This window comes from Hemibagrus wyckioides, linkage group LG10 (assembly GCF_019097595.1).
Source record: "Hemibagrus wyckioides isolate EC202008001 linkage group LG10, SWU_Hwy_1.0, whole genome shotgun sequence".
In the NCBI taxonomy this organism is placed as follows: Eukaryota; Metazoa; Chordata; class Actinopteri; order Siluriformes; family Bagridae; genus Hemibagrus; species Hemibagrus wyckioides.
This window is the reverse complement of record NC_080719.1, coordinates 16,775,001-16,787,913: the sequence shown is the minus strand read 5'-3', so window position 1 is coordinate 16,787,913 and position 12,913 is coordinate 16,775,001. Positions and strand designations below refer to the sequence as shown.

General features: G+C 40.3%; 1 protein-coding gene across 1 annotated transcript; it reads right to left on the bottom strand.

Moving 5' to 3' along the window:
* Positions 1–354: 354 nt before the first annotated feature.
* On the bottom strand, positions 355–11,695 carry hdgfl2 (HDGF like 2). The gene is made up of 16 exons (XM_058401628.1): positions 11,469–11,695; positions 9,475–9,551; positions 8,664–8,802; positions 7,885–8,055; positions 7,446–7,565; positions 6,781–6,849; positions 6,505–6,685; positions 6,196–6,277; positions 5,334–5,634; positions 5,128–5,252; positions 4,880–4,935; positions 4,721–4,791; positions 3,891–3,992; positions 2,791–2,944; positions 2,352–2,478; positions 355–1,195 (listed from the first exon to the last, which is right to left on the bottom strand). The coding sequence occupies exons 1-16, from the start codon at positions 11,538–11,540 to the stop codon at positions 1,099–1,101; spliced, it is 1,944 nt and encodes a 647-aa protein (XP_058257611.1). The 5' UTR covers positions 11,541–11,695; the 3' UTR covers positions 355–1,098.
* Positions 11,696–12,913: the final 1,218 nt, after the last annotated feature.

Genomic DNA, 12,913 nt, shown 5'->3' with positions numbered 1-12,913 from the left:
CGGACCACACAGGCCAGCCTTCGCTCCCTTGGCAGCCCATGACCCTGTCGCCGGTTCACCACTGTTCCTTCCTTGGACCACTTTTGATAGATACTGACCACTGCAGACCGGGAACACCCCACAAGAGCTACAGTTTTGGAGATGCTCTGATCCAGCCATCACAATTTGGCCCTTGTCAAACTCACTTGTCCATTTTTCCTTCTTTTAACACATCAACTTTGAGGACAAAACACTTGCTGCCTGATATATCCCACCCACTAACAGGTGCCATGATGAGATAATCAGTGTTCTACACTTCACCTGTCATTGCTCATAATGTTATGCCTGATCGGTGTACATATATATTAAGAAAACACAATTATAAGGGCCACCATGCTGACGTTTATTTCCATTTCCATCAATGGTAAAAATGATCTGACCAATTTTACAGTCGCACTAAAAACATCTATATACGCAAGACAAGCGTCAGACAGAGAATTAATAATGAGAAGACTGGACAGCAGGACCGCTCTGCAGAATTTAGCATTTGCCCCTTATCACTAAATCATACTTCATGTTGGTTAAAATTCCGGTGCACTACTGTATGAAAATAGTTCATTAACTCCTGCTGTATGGCTCAATTTACATAGGGTTTGGGTTAATGAAAAAGGTATTTTTTCTATGTTTTCTTTTTATATACAAAAAAAGAAAAAGAGATGGAGTCTGGTTAACAAAAGGTGGCCTACTAAGTACCAAACACACCGTTTTCACACATATCAGGGTCTGGGCATTTCTTTTAAATATCAGCATTTTTAAATAACATCGACTCCATCACTACAACCAAACATCATTTAGCGCAGGATCGTTGCCACACTGAACACAAACAAGGCTCTTGCTGACCTTGTTCATACTGGGCGTAACTTTTGTATAATTTTATATACAACATCATAACAGGTGTTTATAAATGGTGGACAAAACCGACACAAATGTAAGGAAAGTGTCAGAGCGTGTACGTGTGTAAAAGAGCGATGTGGTCTCGAGTAAGGATAACGTCTTCACAAAGTACACAAATCAGTGACCAAATTCTCAGTTCAGCTAAGAAAAGAGCAGTCCGGGTCTTCAGCTTTGTAGGGGAGTCTCTGTTTCTGCTGTTGAAGTGTGATCTGTTTCCTCGGTCATCTGTGATTGCTGCTCAGCAGGGCTGTCCACTCCGGGCCTGAAATAAGGTACAGCCAGTTCCATTCAGTGATAAGGGTACAGGGATGCAAATCACATGAAACCCCCTGGCATGAACTGCCATTATAAATCAAAGCATTGTTGTATATAACGGCTTGAATCTTACTGGTCAGATCTTTTTGCTTAATTTTTTTATGACGGCAGCTCTGACAATACTGCTAATTCAAATCACAGGTCAATAATAATGCACAAATTAGTATAATAACTAATGGTGAAGGTTACTGGGAGAAGTTATAGAATATTTATAACATGTATATATCTCCAGTGTCAATGTCCTGTAAGAATCAGTAAGTGTGTAGTGTTTTATTGTTAAATCTGGTGAAGAAACAAGTTGTTCCACAACATTAAAACTATATGTAAAACTATATATAATTAATTATATATTGCTATAAATTAAAAATATTCTAAAAAGCAAGCTGTGTCGTTCATTCGTGAATTAAAAATCATAATCATTAGTAATTCTATAAGGGCATAATGGACCAAAACACACACAATTATAAATAATTTTCCTACAATGGCCAAACATTAATCATTCTTAGTATCACTAGTGGCACACTTCTGTCAGGTGCCACAGTTTGCTGTATACATTTCTCGGTTTTGTTACAGTATTTCTTTCGGTTTCACAATTCAGACAGCCCCTCATGTAGAAAGTGTAAGTGTGTGACTTTCTATGTCTTTTATGATTCACAAACAGATCATAACAGGAAAAAAATTACGCAGTGTAAAAGAAGCACATCACAAAAGCTTACGTTTATGATACAGTTAGTGTGGACTGAAACGCCCGTGAAAATCAAAGTATAACAGCCACATGCTCTGGAATCAGTATTGACCAAGACTAATTTGATGAGATTCCCTTTGTGTGGGCAGAGACCTCGGGCTGTTCAAGCTAATTACAGTCATCTTGGCAGCCGACAATGACAGCCATTGGTTAGAGTCACTGGAATGCTAAAATGCATATTTCCCTAAGACAAAATGAAGTTGAAGAAATAAAACCATTTGGTGTTCATTATCACAAAAACAAAATGAGTAAATAGTGTATGTTATGAGACAGGTGGTGAGACTGTGCATTCCTGTGAGTTTACCTAGTAGGTTACTCTGAGTATAGATTTACAATAAGGTAAAACTTCATTATTTACCTCTCATTGTTCTGTGAGTTGTGGTCACTTTCCTCCTCCTGCTCTGCAGACTTTGGATCCTTAGATTCACTTTCAGAAACGACGTCCTTTTTCTCGGCTTCTGACTCTCCGTTCACTGGTTTGGAATCTTGTGTAAATGAGAGTGAAATACATCAAGATAAATCCAAACAGAGTCTGAGCAAGGGGAATAATGCTATTTGCTCCCATATATATTGTCTTTCAAATTAAGTATCACTTTCTCCAGGAACTTTTAGTGCTTTATAATACAATAAAACAATAGAGGGCTTAATACCTAGAATAAACACGGTTTCAATGCAAAGCCATAGTGTAGATTTGAAGGATTAGCAACTTTAGGTGGCTGTATGAGACTATACAGAGAAAGGGACAAGAGGAAAACTGGAAAGAAAAGTCTTCACAGCCCATCACCATGAAAAATCACCTGTGCTCTGTGATTCCATTTTATTCTCCTCCTCGCCTTTCTCCTGTGGTTTTGGTTTATTAACCTCCAACTTCCCAACGAACTGAAGCTTTAACTTGTTGTAGACCTCTGTAGCCTTCTCCATTACTGCACTGCTGGCCTTGTATCTGCGAATCTGTTGAGACGGAGCAGAGTTTGCAGTGGACATTTCAAACGTTGCAGCATTTTGTGTCATCTATTTAGGTTAAGTTTCTCAGTAACACATTTGGCAAAGATATACTATAAATCAAGTCTACAAAAAAAGTTTTGCTTTGTGAGCTGAATTGAAAAAAAGAACAAGAGGAGGTGCACACCGATCAGCCATAACATTATGAGCAGTGAGAGGTGACGTGAATAAGACTGATTATCTCCTCATCATGGCACCTGTTAGTGGGTGGGATATATTAGGCAGCAAGTGAACATTTTGTCCTCAAAGTTGATGTGTTAGAAGCAGGAACAATGGACAAGCGTAAGGATCTGAGCAAGTTTGATAAGGGCCAAATTGTGATGGCTAGACGACTGGATCAGAGCATCTCCAAAACTGCAGCTCTTGTGGGGTGTTCCCGGTCTGCAGTGGTCAGTGTCTATCAAAAGTGGTCCAAGGAAGAAACAGTGGTGAACCGGCGATAGGGTCATGGACGGCGAAGGCTCACTGATGCATGTGGGAAGCAAAGGCTGGCCTGTGTGGTCAGATCCAACAGACAAGCTATTGTTGCTCAAATTGCTGAAGAAGTTAATGCTGGTTCTGATAGAAAGGTGTCAGAACAAACAGTGCATGACGGGTCAGGGCTGTTTTGGCAGCAAAAGGGGGACCGACAATATTAGGCAGGTGGTCATTATGTTATGCCTGATCGGTGAGCAACCTGCAAATCAGAATCGGATAAACGTTACTGTTATAAAGGGAATGACGTGCTATGGAGTGTTAAAGTGTATGAATAATAGGATCTGATATAAACATTGGTTTCAAAATTTCTGTCATTTCAGACCGCACTATATTTATCATTTGATGGTATATAATAATAATGTTCTATAATGCCTAAATAAGACTTAATAAATTCAATATGTAAACACAGAAAGCAGACCTTTTTGAGTGTGGTGATGACGTCAGAGTGCTTTTGAAGGATCTGACTGGTGACTGGTACAGCGCTCAGCTCCTCTAAAGCCTGTAAACATTTCTCAATGTCCTGAAACAAAGAAAAAAAAGGTTTAAAATGACTGATGGATAATAAACCACTGCCAACACAATTCCCAGCTCTTGGAAGCATAACGGAAAAAAAACAGGCCCATTCTGCTTTAAACTACAGGCTGCTTTATCAGAAAGTGTTGCTAAACATACGCATAACAGAGGTTCCACCAATAATTCTGACAGAGGTAAATCACAAGTTTTATTAATCCACTATTGAAACATTAACGTATGAACAATTTACACAGGACTCCATACACCTTCTTCATAAGGACCTATTTATTTAGCTTTTTTTGGAAGGAGACTGCTTTGTACATACAGCTTTAACCTGCAAGGTGCATTTTTCTTTATTAACTTTAAGCACAATAATAGAGGATATTTAGGAAATAGCTGTTTACAGTTGCTTTAATGTAAGTAATAATAACTTATTCTAAAAATATTGCACAACATGAAAATGTAACTTTAAATGGATAAACATTTGACATGTTGCCATCATTGAGTTTTTTATTGGTTAATAAAAAAATGTTAGCATTGACAAATTCCTGTGATAAATTGCTCATCTCCTCACCACTGATTATTTCCTATTATTATATGACATTTTATCTCTTCCTTAAATGTAAATCACTGTCTATTGACGGTAGGTATAAAGAAAGTTTGAAGTCAATCAAACTCAAAAAGAGTTTAAATTATTACCATTAAGTATTTAACAAAGTTAGTTCACAAACTTACAGGGTTGTCCACCTTCAGTGCAAACTTAATCTCTGTGTGCAGCTTTTGGAGTTTCTCTTCTGGAGATGACTCTGAAGAGATGTTCAAAATCAAAGTATGAGAAAAGGATTAGATTATAATACATTCACAAATGATGATCAGGTAGTGGGTAAAATGTACCTTTTTTCTTCTCAGGTGGACGCTCAGGGCGTCGTTTTGGCTTCTCGGACTTAGAACTTATAAGAAAGAGCAGATCAGAAAGCATCAAATTCATTTCAGTATGAAAAATTGCAGGTATTTGTCGCAGCAATCTATGGTCGGGAGCCAAGAAAGCAAAACCGGCTGCATTCTTAGGGTGGGAGAGATGCCAGGCGTTGAGGAGAAAATGGGGTAATACCCCAAAAAAGACAAATAGTTCCATTTCTTACCTCCCTCTGTGTTTCTCCTCAGATCGCTGCATCTTCTTCTCCTTCCTCTCCCTTTTCTCTTTTATCTCTTTCTCTTTCTTTTGTCTGCCTTTCTGGCCATCTTGACGTTTAGCTGTTTTTTTCACCTGAGAAGGAAAATCGAGTAAGTGACATTTCTGGGATATCTCACAACCTGAAAACAGAATGCATCTTAAGCTCAATCCTGCCTCAGTGGGCGGTGGTGAATCAGAATCTGAAGGCGCAGGGATAGGAGGTGGTGGTGGCTTCTTGGACTTCTTGAGAGGATGGTCGTCTACGCCTTCGTCCGAGCTGCTGCTGCTACTGCGGTCATCGTCTTTCCGTCCTTTGCTCTCTTTTTCCTTCTTCTTTTTATCCTCCTCCTCTTTCTCTCTCTCCCTCAAACGACGAAGCTCCTCTGCCTCCTCCTTCTTCCTGCGCTCCTCCAGCTCCCTCCGCCGCTGCTCGTCTCTTTTCTTCCAGTCGCTGACTTGGTCTGAATCGCTGTCACTATAAAAAACAAACAAACAATTTCTAACGGTTCTCAGTTTTACCTGTGTTTGTGGAAGCAGGGTCAAGTGCTGGTTTGTGAATGGGAGTGGATCACACTCCTGTGTCTGACTATAGTAATAATTTGTTCTCTGTTGTCGTGAGCAATAAGAGAGATAAAAGTGAGGGAGATGAGAGCTGGACAGAGAGAGCAGAGAACGAGTGTGAATGTGTAATTTAAAAGTTCACTTTTTTTTTTATTTCACGAGCCTGCCTCCCATTTCCTCTGTCCCAAACCTTCTGAATGTGTTTCACTACAAAACATAAATCACAGCCTATGTGTTTAAGCAATGCAGGTATATTTTATCCCAAATGGACATTCCATAAGTAAACATTCTGACATTTTAGACATCTGGTTCCCAGGGTGTGTTTTTGTTCTGCTAAAATATAGTTACCACTGCAAATGTTATGAACAGAAACCTACTGAGTTTATACTCAACTCACAAACACAAGATTATCTATTCTGCAAAACAACAAATGCATTTTCAATAAACATCTTCAGTATGAACAAGCCTTGCCTACCTGTCACTGCCTGAAGATGAGGAAGGTGCTCTTTCTGGTGCGGGTTTAGGCTTCCTTGCACGTGGCTTTTGTGGTGGTTTTTCTAAAAAAAAAAAAAAAAAAAAAAAATATATATATTTATATATATATATATATATATATATATATATATATATATATATATATATATATATATATATATATATAGGCATGTACAAGTTAATATGCCATTGTTCATGGTTAGTCTCTATTAAATATAGGAGAGGTTTTAGTTGCTTCTCTGACCATGAAGGACATCACTGAGGCACTAAACTAAAACACTAACTTCACCTTTCTTGCGTGCCTGTGAAGCTTTCCTTGGTGGAGGATCTGATTCAGACTCTGACTTGGATCCAGACTGAGATTCGGATCCAGAGACGGCCGGCCGTGGCTTCACGTCCTCAGAATCGCTCCTGTCCCGCTTATGATCAGACCGGGACCCTGAGTCTGACTCAGACTCTGAGGACACTTTCTATAAAAAGACATAAAAATATATATGATAGATGCATCAATATGAATTTGATAATATAACCCAGCTCTGAATGTGATGATTGGGGCATTTCTCACCTTCCTCCTCCCTCTGCCTGCAGGCTTCCTACCTCCCCGGCCACCCGACTCTTTCTGTGGAGTGAAGTCCTGAGGAGTACACAGATAAGCTTATATAACAAGCAGTGATGCTCAGTGCTGAAGTACAAAAAGTCACAGCAATGAGAAAAGCAGTGCTGTTAGGCTGGCTAAATGTACATTTTAATATGAAGATACTTCAGACTAGTCGATGGCAGTTTTACACTCAATTGCACAAGGCTATGCTGGAAATTTTTTTTTTGTTGGATTGTTTTGATTTAATGGACCATTAAAACTTCGAAATCACATAGCATAAAACAGATGCTGTTGTGACCAATGCTGTGTGAAAGAGTACTTTGAGTGTCGGACTATTTAATCCCCAATCAGCTAAAATGGAGTGAGATCAGCATCAGCAAGAGGCCGATTTCAGCTCGTGTTTGAAGAAGCCATTGAGGCTGGAGTTGAACATGACAGAAAAAAATACATAGTGTATGAATGGCTGTTAATTAAAGCTGTTAATTCCCCCCACAAATAAAACAACCTAAAAACAGGGACGTTTGCTGAATGGTTGATGGAGAGGTTGAGGGCTGGTGAATAACATTAGCATATGGATCTGCTTTAGTGTGCAGAACTGAAACGGTCTAACCCTGGTTTAGACAGAGAGATACCTGGTCGCTGTTTTTGCCAGAGTCTGATTCAGAGCTGGGGGACGGCTCTGGCTCTGAGGGAGAGCCACTCTCTTCATCTCGCTCGCTGGATGATGCTCGCCCTCTCTTTGCTGGCGGCCGCTACAGAAAAAGAATAAAAAAAAATGAATAAATAAAAAGCAGTGTGCCTCAAATGACATGTACAATGTAAATCATTCTCAGTCAGCAAGCCACAATGTTCAGAGATTGTCTGATTATAACCACCAACACCGTATCCCTTCATTGTTCTCAGATAGGACTGAAGGAAATGTAAATATTTACAGCACTTTTAGGCAAACAGCTGTGATGCAATATGTCACAGATTAGAAAGAAAATACATCTTCATTAAATCCGTAAGATTTTTAGGAAAACTCCAGACACCTAAATAAACATAGAAGGTAAAGTGTTAGCCTTCAGCTACCTTAGGTGCTGGAGCTTTCCGTTTCACTGCTCCTCTGCCTTGATCTTCACTTCCAGAGTCAGATTCCTCACTTCCTGATTCGGCTTTCCTTGGTACCGCCACCTCGTCCTCATCTTGCGCATCACTTCCTGCTGCGGCTTCGTTGTCCTCACTCTCAGATGAGCTGGCAGGCTAAGCATCGGGCAGTTCGGTTAATTTACTAACTAAGAAAGATGTTTTTGAATGAATATTGCTCTCTTTGTGCTAGAACCTTTGAACAGGATCAAGTAAATGATTTCTCAGGTCGCCATTTCTTGCTTTTTTCTTGACCCTTGAACATGACTAGGCCGAGTAGGTGAGTAAGCTCGTTCGAAAAGATTACTGAATATTAAAAATGACAAACAATGAGTGACTAGTAACAAGCGAATTAAACTGACCTTACATCCATATACCTTATTTACACCTTGGCATTTCCTGTAACTTGTACTCATTTGTAAACAGATTTAAATTGCAAGTACTGATGGTCTGAGATGCAGTCCAAAGAGATATGTAGAGTCTCAAACATCTGACCACCAAAATCGTTTCAAATACATCATAACAGCTGTTAATATGATCTCGGACTTCTGCATGACTAACCTCAGATGCATCTCACTTCATGTGTAACTTTAAGAGTACAATCCAGAAACAATCCAGAAAAGTGTAAATGAAGTCAGAAACACCAAAAAGTGCTTTCTAGAATGGATGACGTACATAACATCAACAGGAAATAAATAAATTCCTGACGAAACTGGGCTACTTACAGCAGGGGCAGTGTATGATGCATGTGGATTGTTTTGTATTTCCCACAGTCCTTCATTAAAACCTTTCCTTTTGTTCGGCTTCCCATACCGGTCCTGGTATTTCTCATAAGCGAAGAGGTCTTTTGGTGCAAGGAAGGCTCTAAAAAAAATAAAAATAAAAATAATAATAACAATAGTCACAGGATCATGAAGTGCACTGTTTGCATAAAGTAACCGCAAAGCGCTACAAAATCACGACAATTTCAGTTTTATTTGTAATACAATTCTCACAACAGTGTCAGTGATCAGATTTATAGGAATCAGGTTGTAGATTTATATTTAAATTCCTAATGAGCATGTCAGAGGAAAAACTCTATATGACGTGAGGAAGAAACCAGACTCATAAGGGAACCCATCCCCTATAGCAATGATCTCTTTTACAGCTTGTTCATTATTTCATTATCATTCATTAATTCTGCTTCATATTTAATTGTGGATAAGTAATGCCTTATAACCTCGCTATCTGGCGTCACACAGAAAAGGTCAGGTACCCTTCTGGGTTATTTCAGGATTTTCCCCTCATGTCTCCTTGGGAGTTTTTCCTTGCTCCCGTCACCTCTGGCTTATTAGGAATCTAAATACGATCTGGATTTCAGTGAAGGTGCTTTGATACAGTGACTGTTCTTCTTTACAATACCGTTATGTCATGGAGTAAGGTCTATCCATGAACATAACATACATTCATTACTTAAAACCTAACAAGGGAATGACCTACATGATAGTAAAACTTGTTCGAATGATCAGTTACTCCTGAGAATCTGAGAATACTTACGTCTCATGAGTGCCAAAGAAAAAGATGGGGATTTTATTAGGTGGCGGTTTTACAGCCCCTTCAGCCACATCTTCAATCTGGAACAGACAGAACAGAATATGTACTGTATTATAATGCATACAAATATACACTCAGCATCCACGTTGTTAAGCACTCAGAAATGTGCAAAAAAAACAACAACAAACAAACAAGTAAAAACCTCCAGCGAGCAGCAGCTTGATGGGCATGTTGAAGAGAGAGATCAGAGAAGAGTTTGTTCATACTAAGACTACTCAGACTAGGGTCAATCAAATAGCCACTCTAAAAGCCCATCATTTCAGGTGGATGGACTACAACAGAAGATCACATCAGGCTGAACTCCCGTCAGACAAGAACAAGAATTTGAGGCTATTAGGGGCACAGACTTATCAAAACTAGACAGTCGAAAATTAAATTAGATCCCGTTCCCAAATTTGATGTGGTCTTCTGTTGCTCAGTTGTGTATTTCCACATGGCACAGTGACCAGGATGAAGCAGCTACTGAATATAAATGAATGAATGAAAATGCAAGGCAAATGGGAGCACACTTTAAGACCTCTAATTATGTGGCTGAAAAAAAGAGCATCAGAAGTGTCTTGGAAACAAAGTTATGAGTGAATTCTCCAGCTGAAATGACAAATGAAGCAAGCAAGATGCACTATATTGCCAAAAGTTTTGGGACACCTCTCCAAATCATTGAATTCAGGTGTTGGGCTTGGCCCCAGTGAAAGGAACTCTTAATGCTTCAGCATACCAAGACATTTTTGGACAATTTCATGCTCCCAACTTTTTGGTTGGATGAGTGAGTTTGGTGTGGAGGAACTTGACTGGCCTGCACAGAGTCCTGACCTCAACCTGATAGAACACCTCTAGGATGAATTAGAGCGGAGAATCTGAGACATTCCAAAACTGGGACGTCCGCCTTTACATGCACATGAATGTATTATGGACATGGCCCGTCCTTTGCAGCTATAACAGCTTCAACTCTGCTGGGAAGGCTTTCCACAAGGTTTAGGAGTGTGTTTATGGGAATTTTTGACCATTCCTCAAGAAGCACATTTGTGAGGTCAGGCACTGATGTTGGAAAAGAAGGTCTGGCTCGCAGTCTCCGCTCTAATTCATCCCAAAGGTGTTCTATCAGGTTGAGGTCAGTACTACCACACCAAACTCACTCATCCATGTCTTTATGAACCTTTGCTTTGTGCACTGGTGTGCAGTCATGTTGGAACAAGAAGGGGTCATCCCCAAATTTCATGTGGGAGCATGAAATTGACCAAAAGGTCTTGTTATGCTAAGGCAGCAAGAGTTCCTTTAACTGGAACTAAGGGGTCAAGCCCAACCTCTGAATTTGAAGGGGCGTCCCAAAACTTTTGGCAATATAGTGCATATAAAAACAATGTTTTTTAATTATTATTCAGCACGCTGTGAAGCCTTAAATAAAGTCCTCTCGGCTGTCCCCACATCAGGCTTATTTGCATTGCAATCGATGAACCTTCTGAGTTTTTGTACAGCTGAGCTAGCTAGTTGGCCTGATACCTATGTTTATCTACAGGTAGCACTGCTATCACTACCCAAAACATCAGTGCTTAAAACATCTTTAACTCCACTACACAACATGTTTAGGCACCGTAAAACTCACACATCCTACAGATATGGCCATAATTGTGGGGGGAAGTCTAGCTGGGGGTGTGTGCACCAAAAGAATGCTAACGCTATCCACTCAATTCAGCTTATACTTTTCCCACCCGTATGCGACAAGCTCCGCCTCTAGCCTCATGATTGGTTGATAGTTCTGTACACACTGGCCAATCAGCTAATAGTTTTTTGGTATTAGCGAAGAGCGAATCCTCGAGCGGAAAGCGGGATATCATGAGCCAATCGTAACGCGGGAGGCGGTGTAACCCGGAATACAGGTGGGAGAAAGACGTAAAAGCGCCCCAAAACCTAAAATGTCCACTTCGTTTGTGTTCGCTTACCCGAGCCGGCCAGTGTGGGTAGCCCTTCATTTTAGCGAAGACGAGATCCCCGGGTCGGAAATTGTGCGGCATTTCGTCGCTTCTTTTTGCTCCGTGGTGGTGTTTTTATTTTAAGCTTAATCTCTGGTGTTGTTTGTATCTCCCTGTTGTAAACCCGTCTTCAACCTAACCATAGAAACCTCCACAGCGCGAGGTTAAGGCGGTTGGTTCCGGCACCAGTTTCCGCTAACCGACAGCAACAGACGGATGTCCCGCCTACTTGATGGCGCTGATTGGCAAGGCCTCCTGTCACTTTTGCTCGAAGCCAATCATATTTTACAGTGTGTATTCACCGTCAAAGAGCTTGGATTATTTTTTAATTAAATGGAAACATTTCAAGCAACGGAATTCAAGCGAATGGATGAAAAGAAAATTTTTGCAGATGTCATTTAAAATGTAGTGGCAGTAATAATAATAATAATAATAATAATAGTAGCAAATAATGTGAGTGAGGAATGTCTCGTTTCACTCAGATGTCCATGAGCTATAATACTCATTAAACATTTGGTTCAGAATTTGTTCAGTGCTTCAAAAAGCTATGAACTATTCCTGAAAATAGTTCCATAAACCATGGTCTCACCATAAATCTCCATATAGAAATCCCTGTATTGGAGCAGGAATAACAACTCAGTCTGTAAGCAGTGTGCATTATTCTTATTCAGTCATAAAACCACTCATATTACAAGAGCAAATAAGAATCTATTCCAAAATGAGCTTTAACAAACCTTAACAACTACTAAACCTCATATATACACCGATCAGGTATAACATTATGAGCAGTGAGAGGTGAAGTGAGTAACACTGATGATCTCCTCATCATGGCTCCTGTTAGTAGGTGGGATATATTAGGCAGCAAGTGAACATTTTGTCCTCAAAGTTGATGTGTTAGAAGCAGGAAAAATGGTCAAGCGTAAGGTTTTGAGCGAGTTTGACAAGGGCCAGATTGTGATGGCTAGACGACTGGATCAGAGCATCTCCAAAACTGCAGCTCTTGTGGGGTGTTCCCGGTCTGCAGTGGTCAGTATCTATCAAAAGTGGTCCAAGGAAGGAACAGTGGTGAACCGGCGACAGGGTCATGGGCAGCCAAGGCTTATTGATGCATGTGGGGAGAGGAGGCTGGCCCGTGTGATCCAGTCCAACAGATGAGCTACTGTTGCTCCAATTTAATGCTGGTTCTGATAGAAAGTTGTCAGAACACAGAGTGCATCGAAGTTTGTTGCATATGGGGCTGCATAGGTGCCCATGCTGACCCCTGTGCAACAATAGGTAAGTGAGCATCAGAACTGAAACATGGAGTAATGGAAGAAGGTGGCCTAGTCTGTTGAATCATGATTTCTTTTCACGTGGTTGGGTAAAGGAAAACGTGTGCATCGCTTACCTGGGGAACACATCTCACTCTCTCAATC

What these genes read in the sequence shown, in the direction of transcription:
- hdgfl2 (XM_058401628.1), bottom strand. Translation starts at nt 11,540, where the DNA reads ATGCCGCACAATTTCCGACCCGGGGATCTCGTCTTCGCTAAAATGAAG. An exon ending in CACTGAAGGTGGACAACCCT is followed by an intron (nt 3,993 to 4,720) that starts GTAAGTTTGTGA and finishes TCTTTGTTTCAG; the next exon opens with GACATTGAGAAATGTTTACA. An exon ending in AACTCACAGAACAATGAGAG is followed by an intron (nt 1,196 to 2,351) that starts GTAAATAATGAA and finishes ACCTTATTTCAG; the next exon opens with GCCCGGAGTGGACAGCCCTG.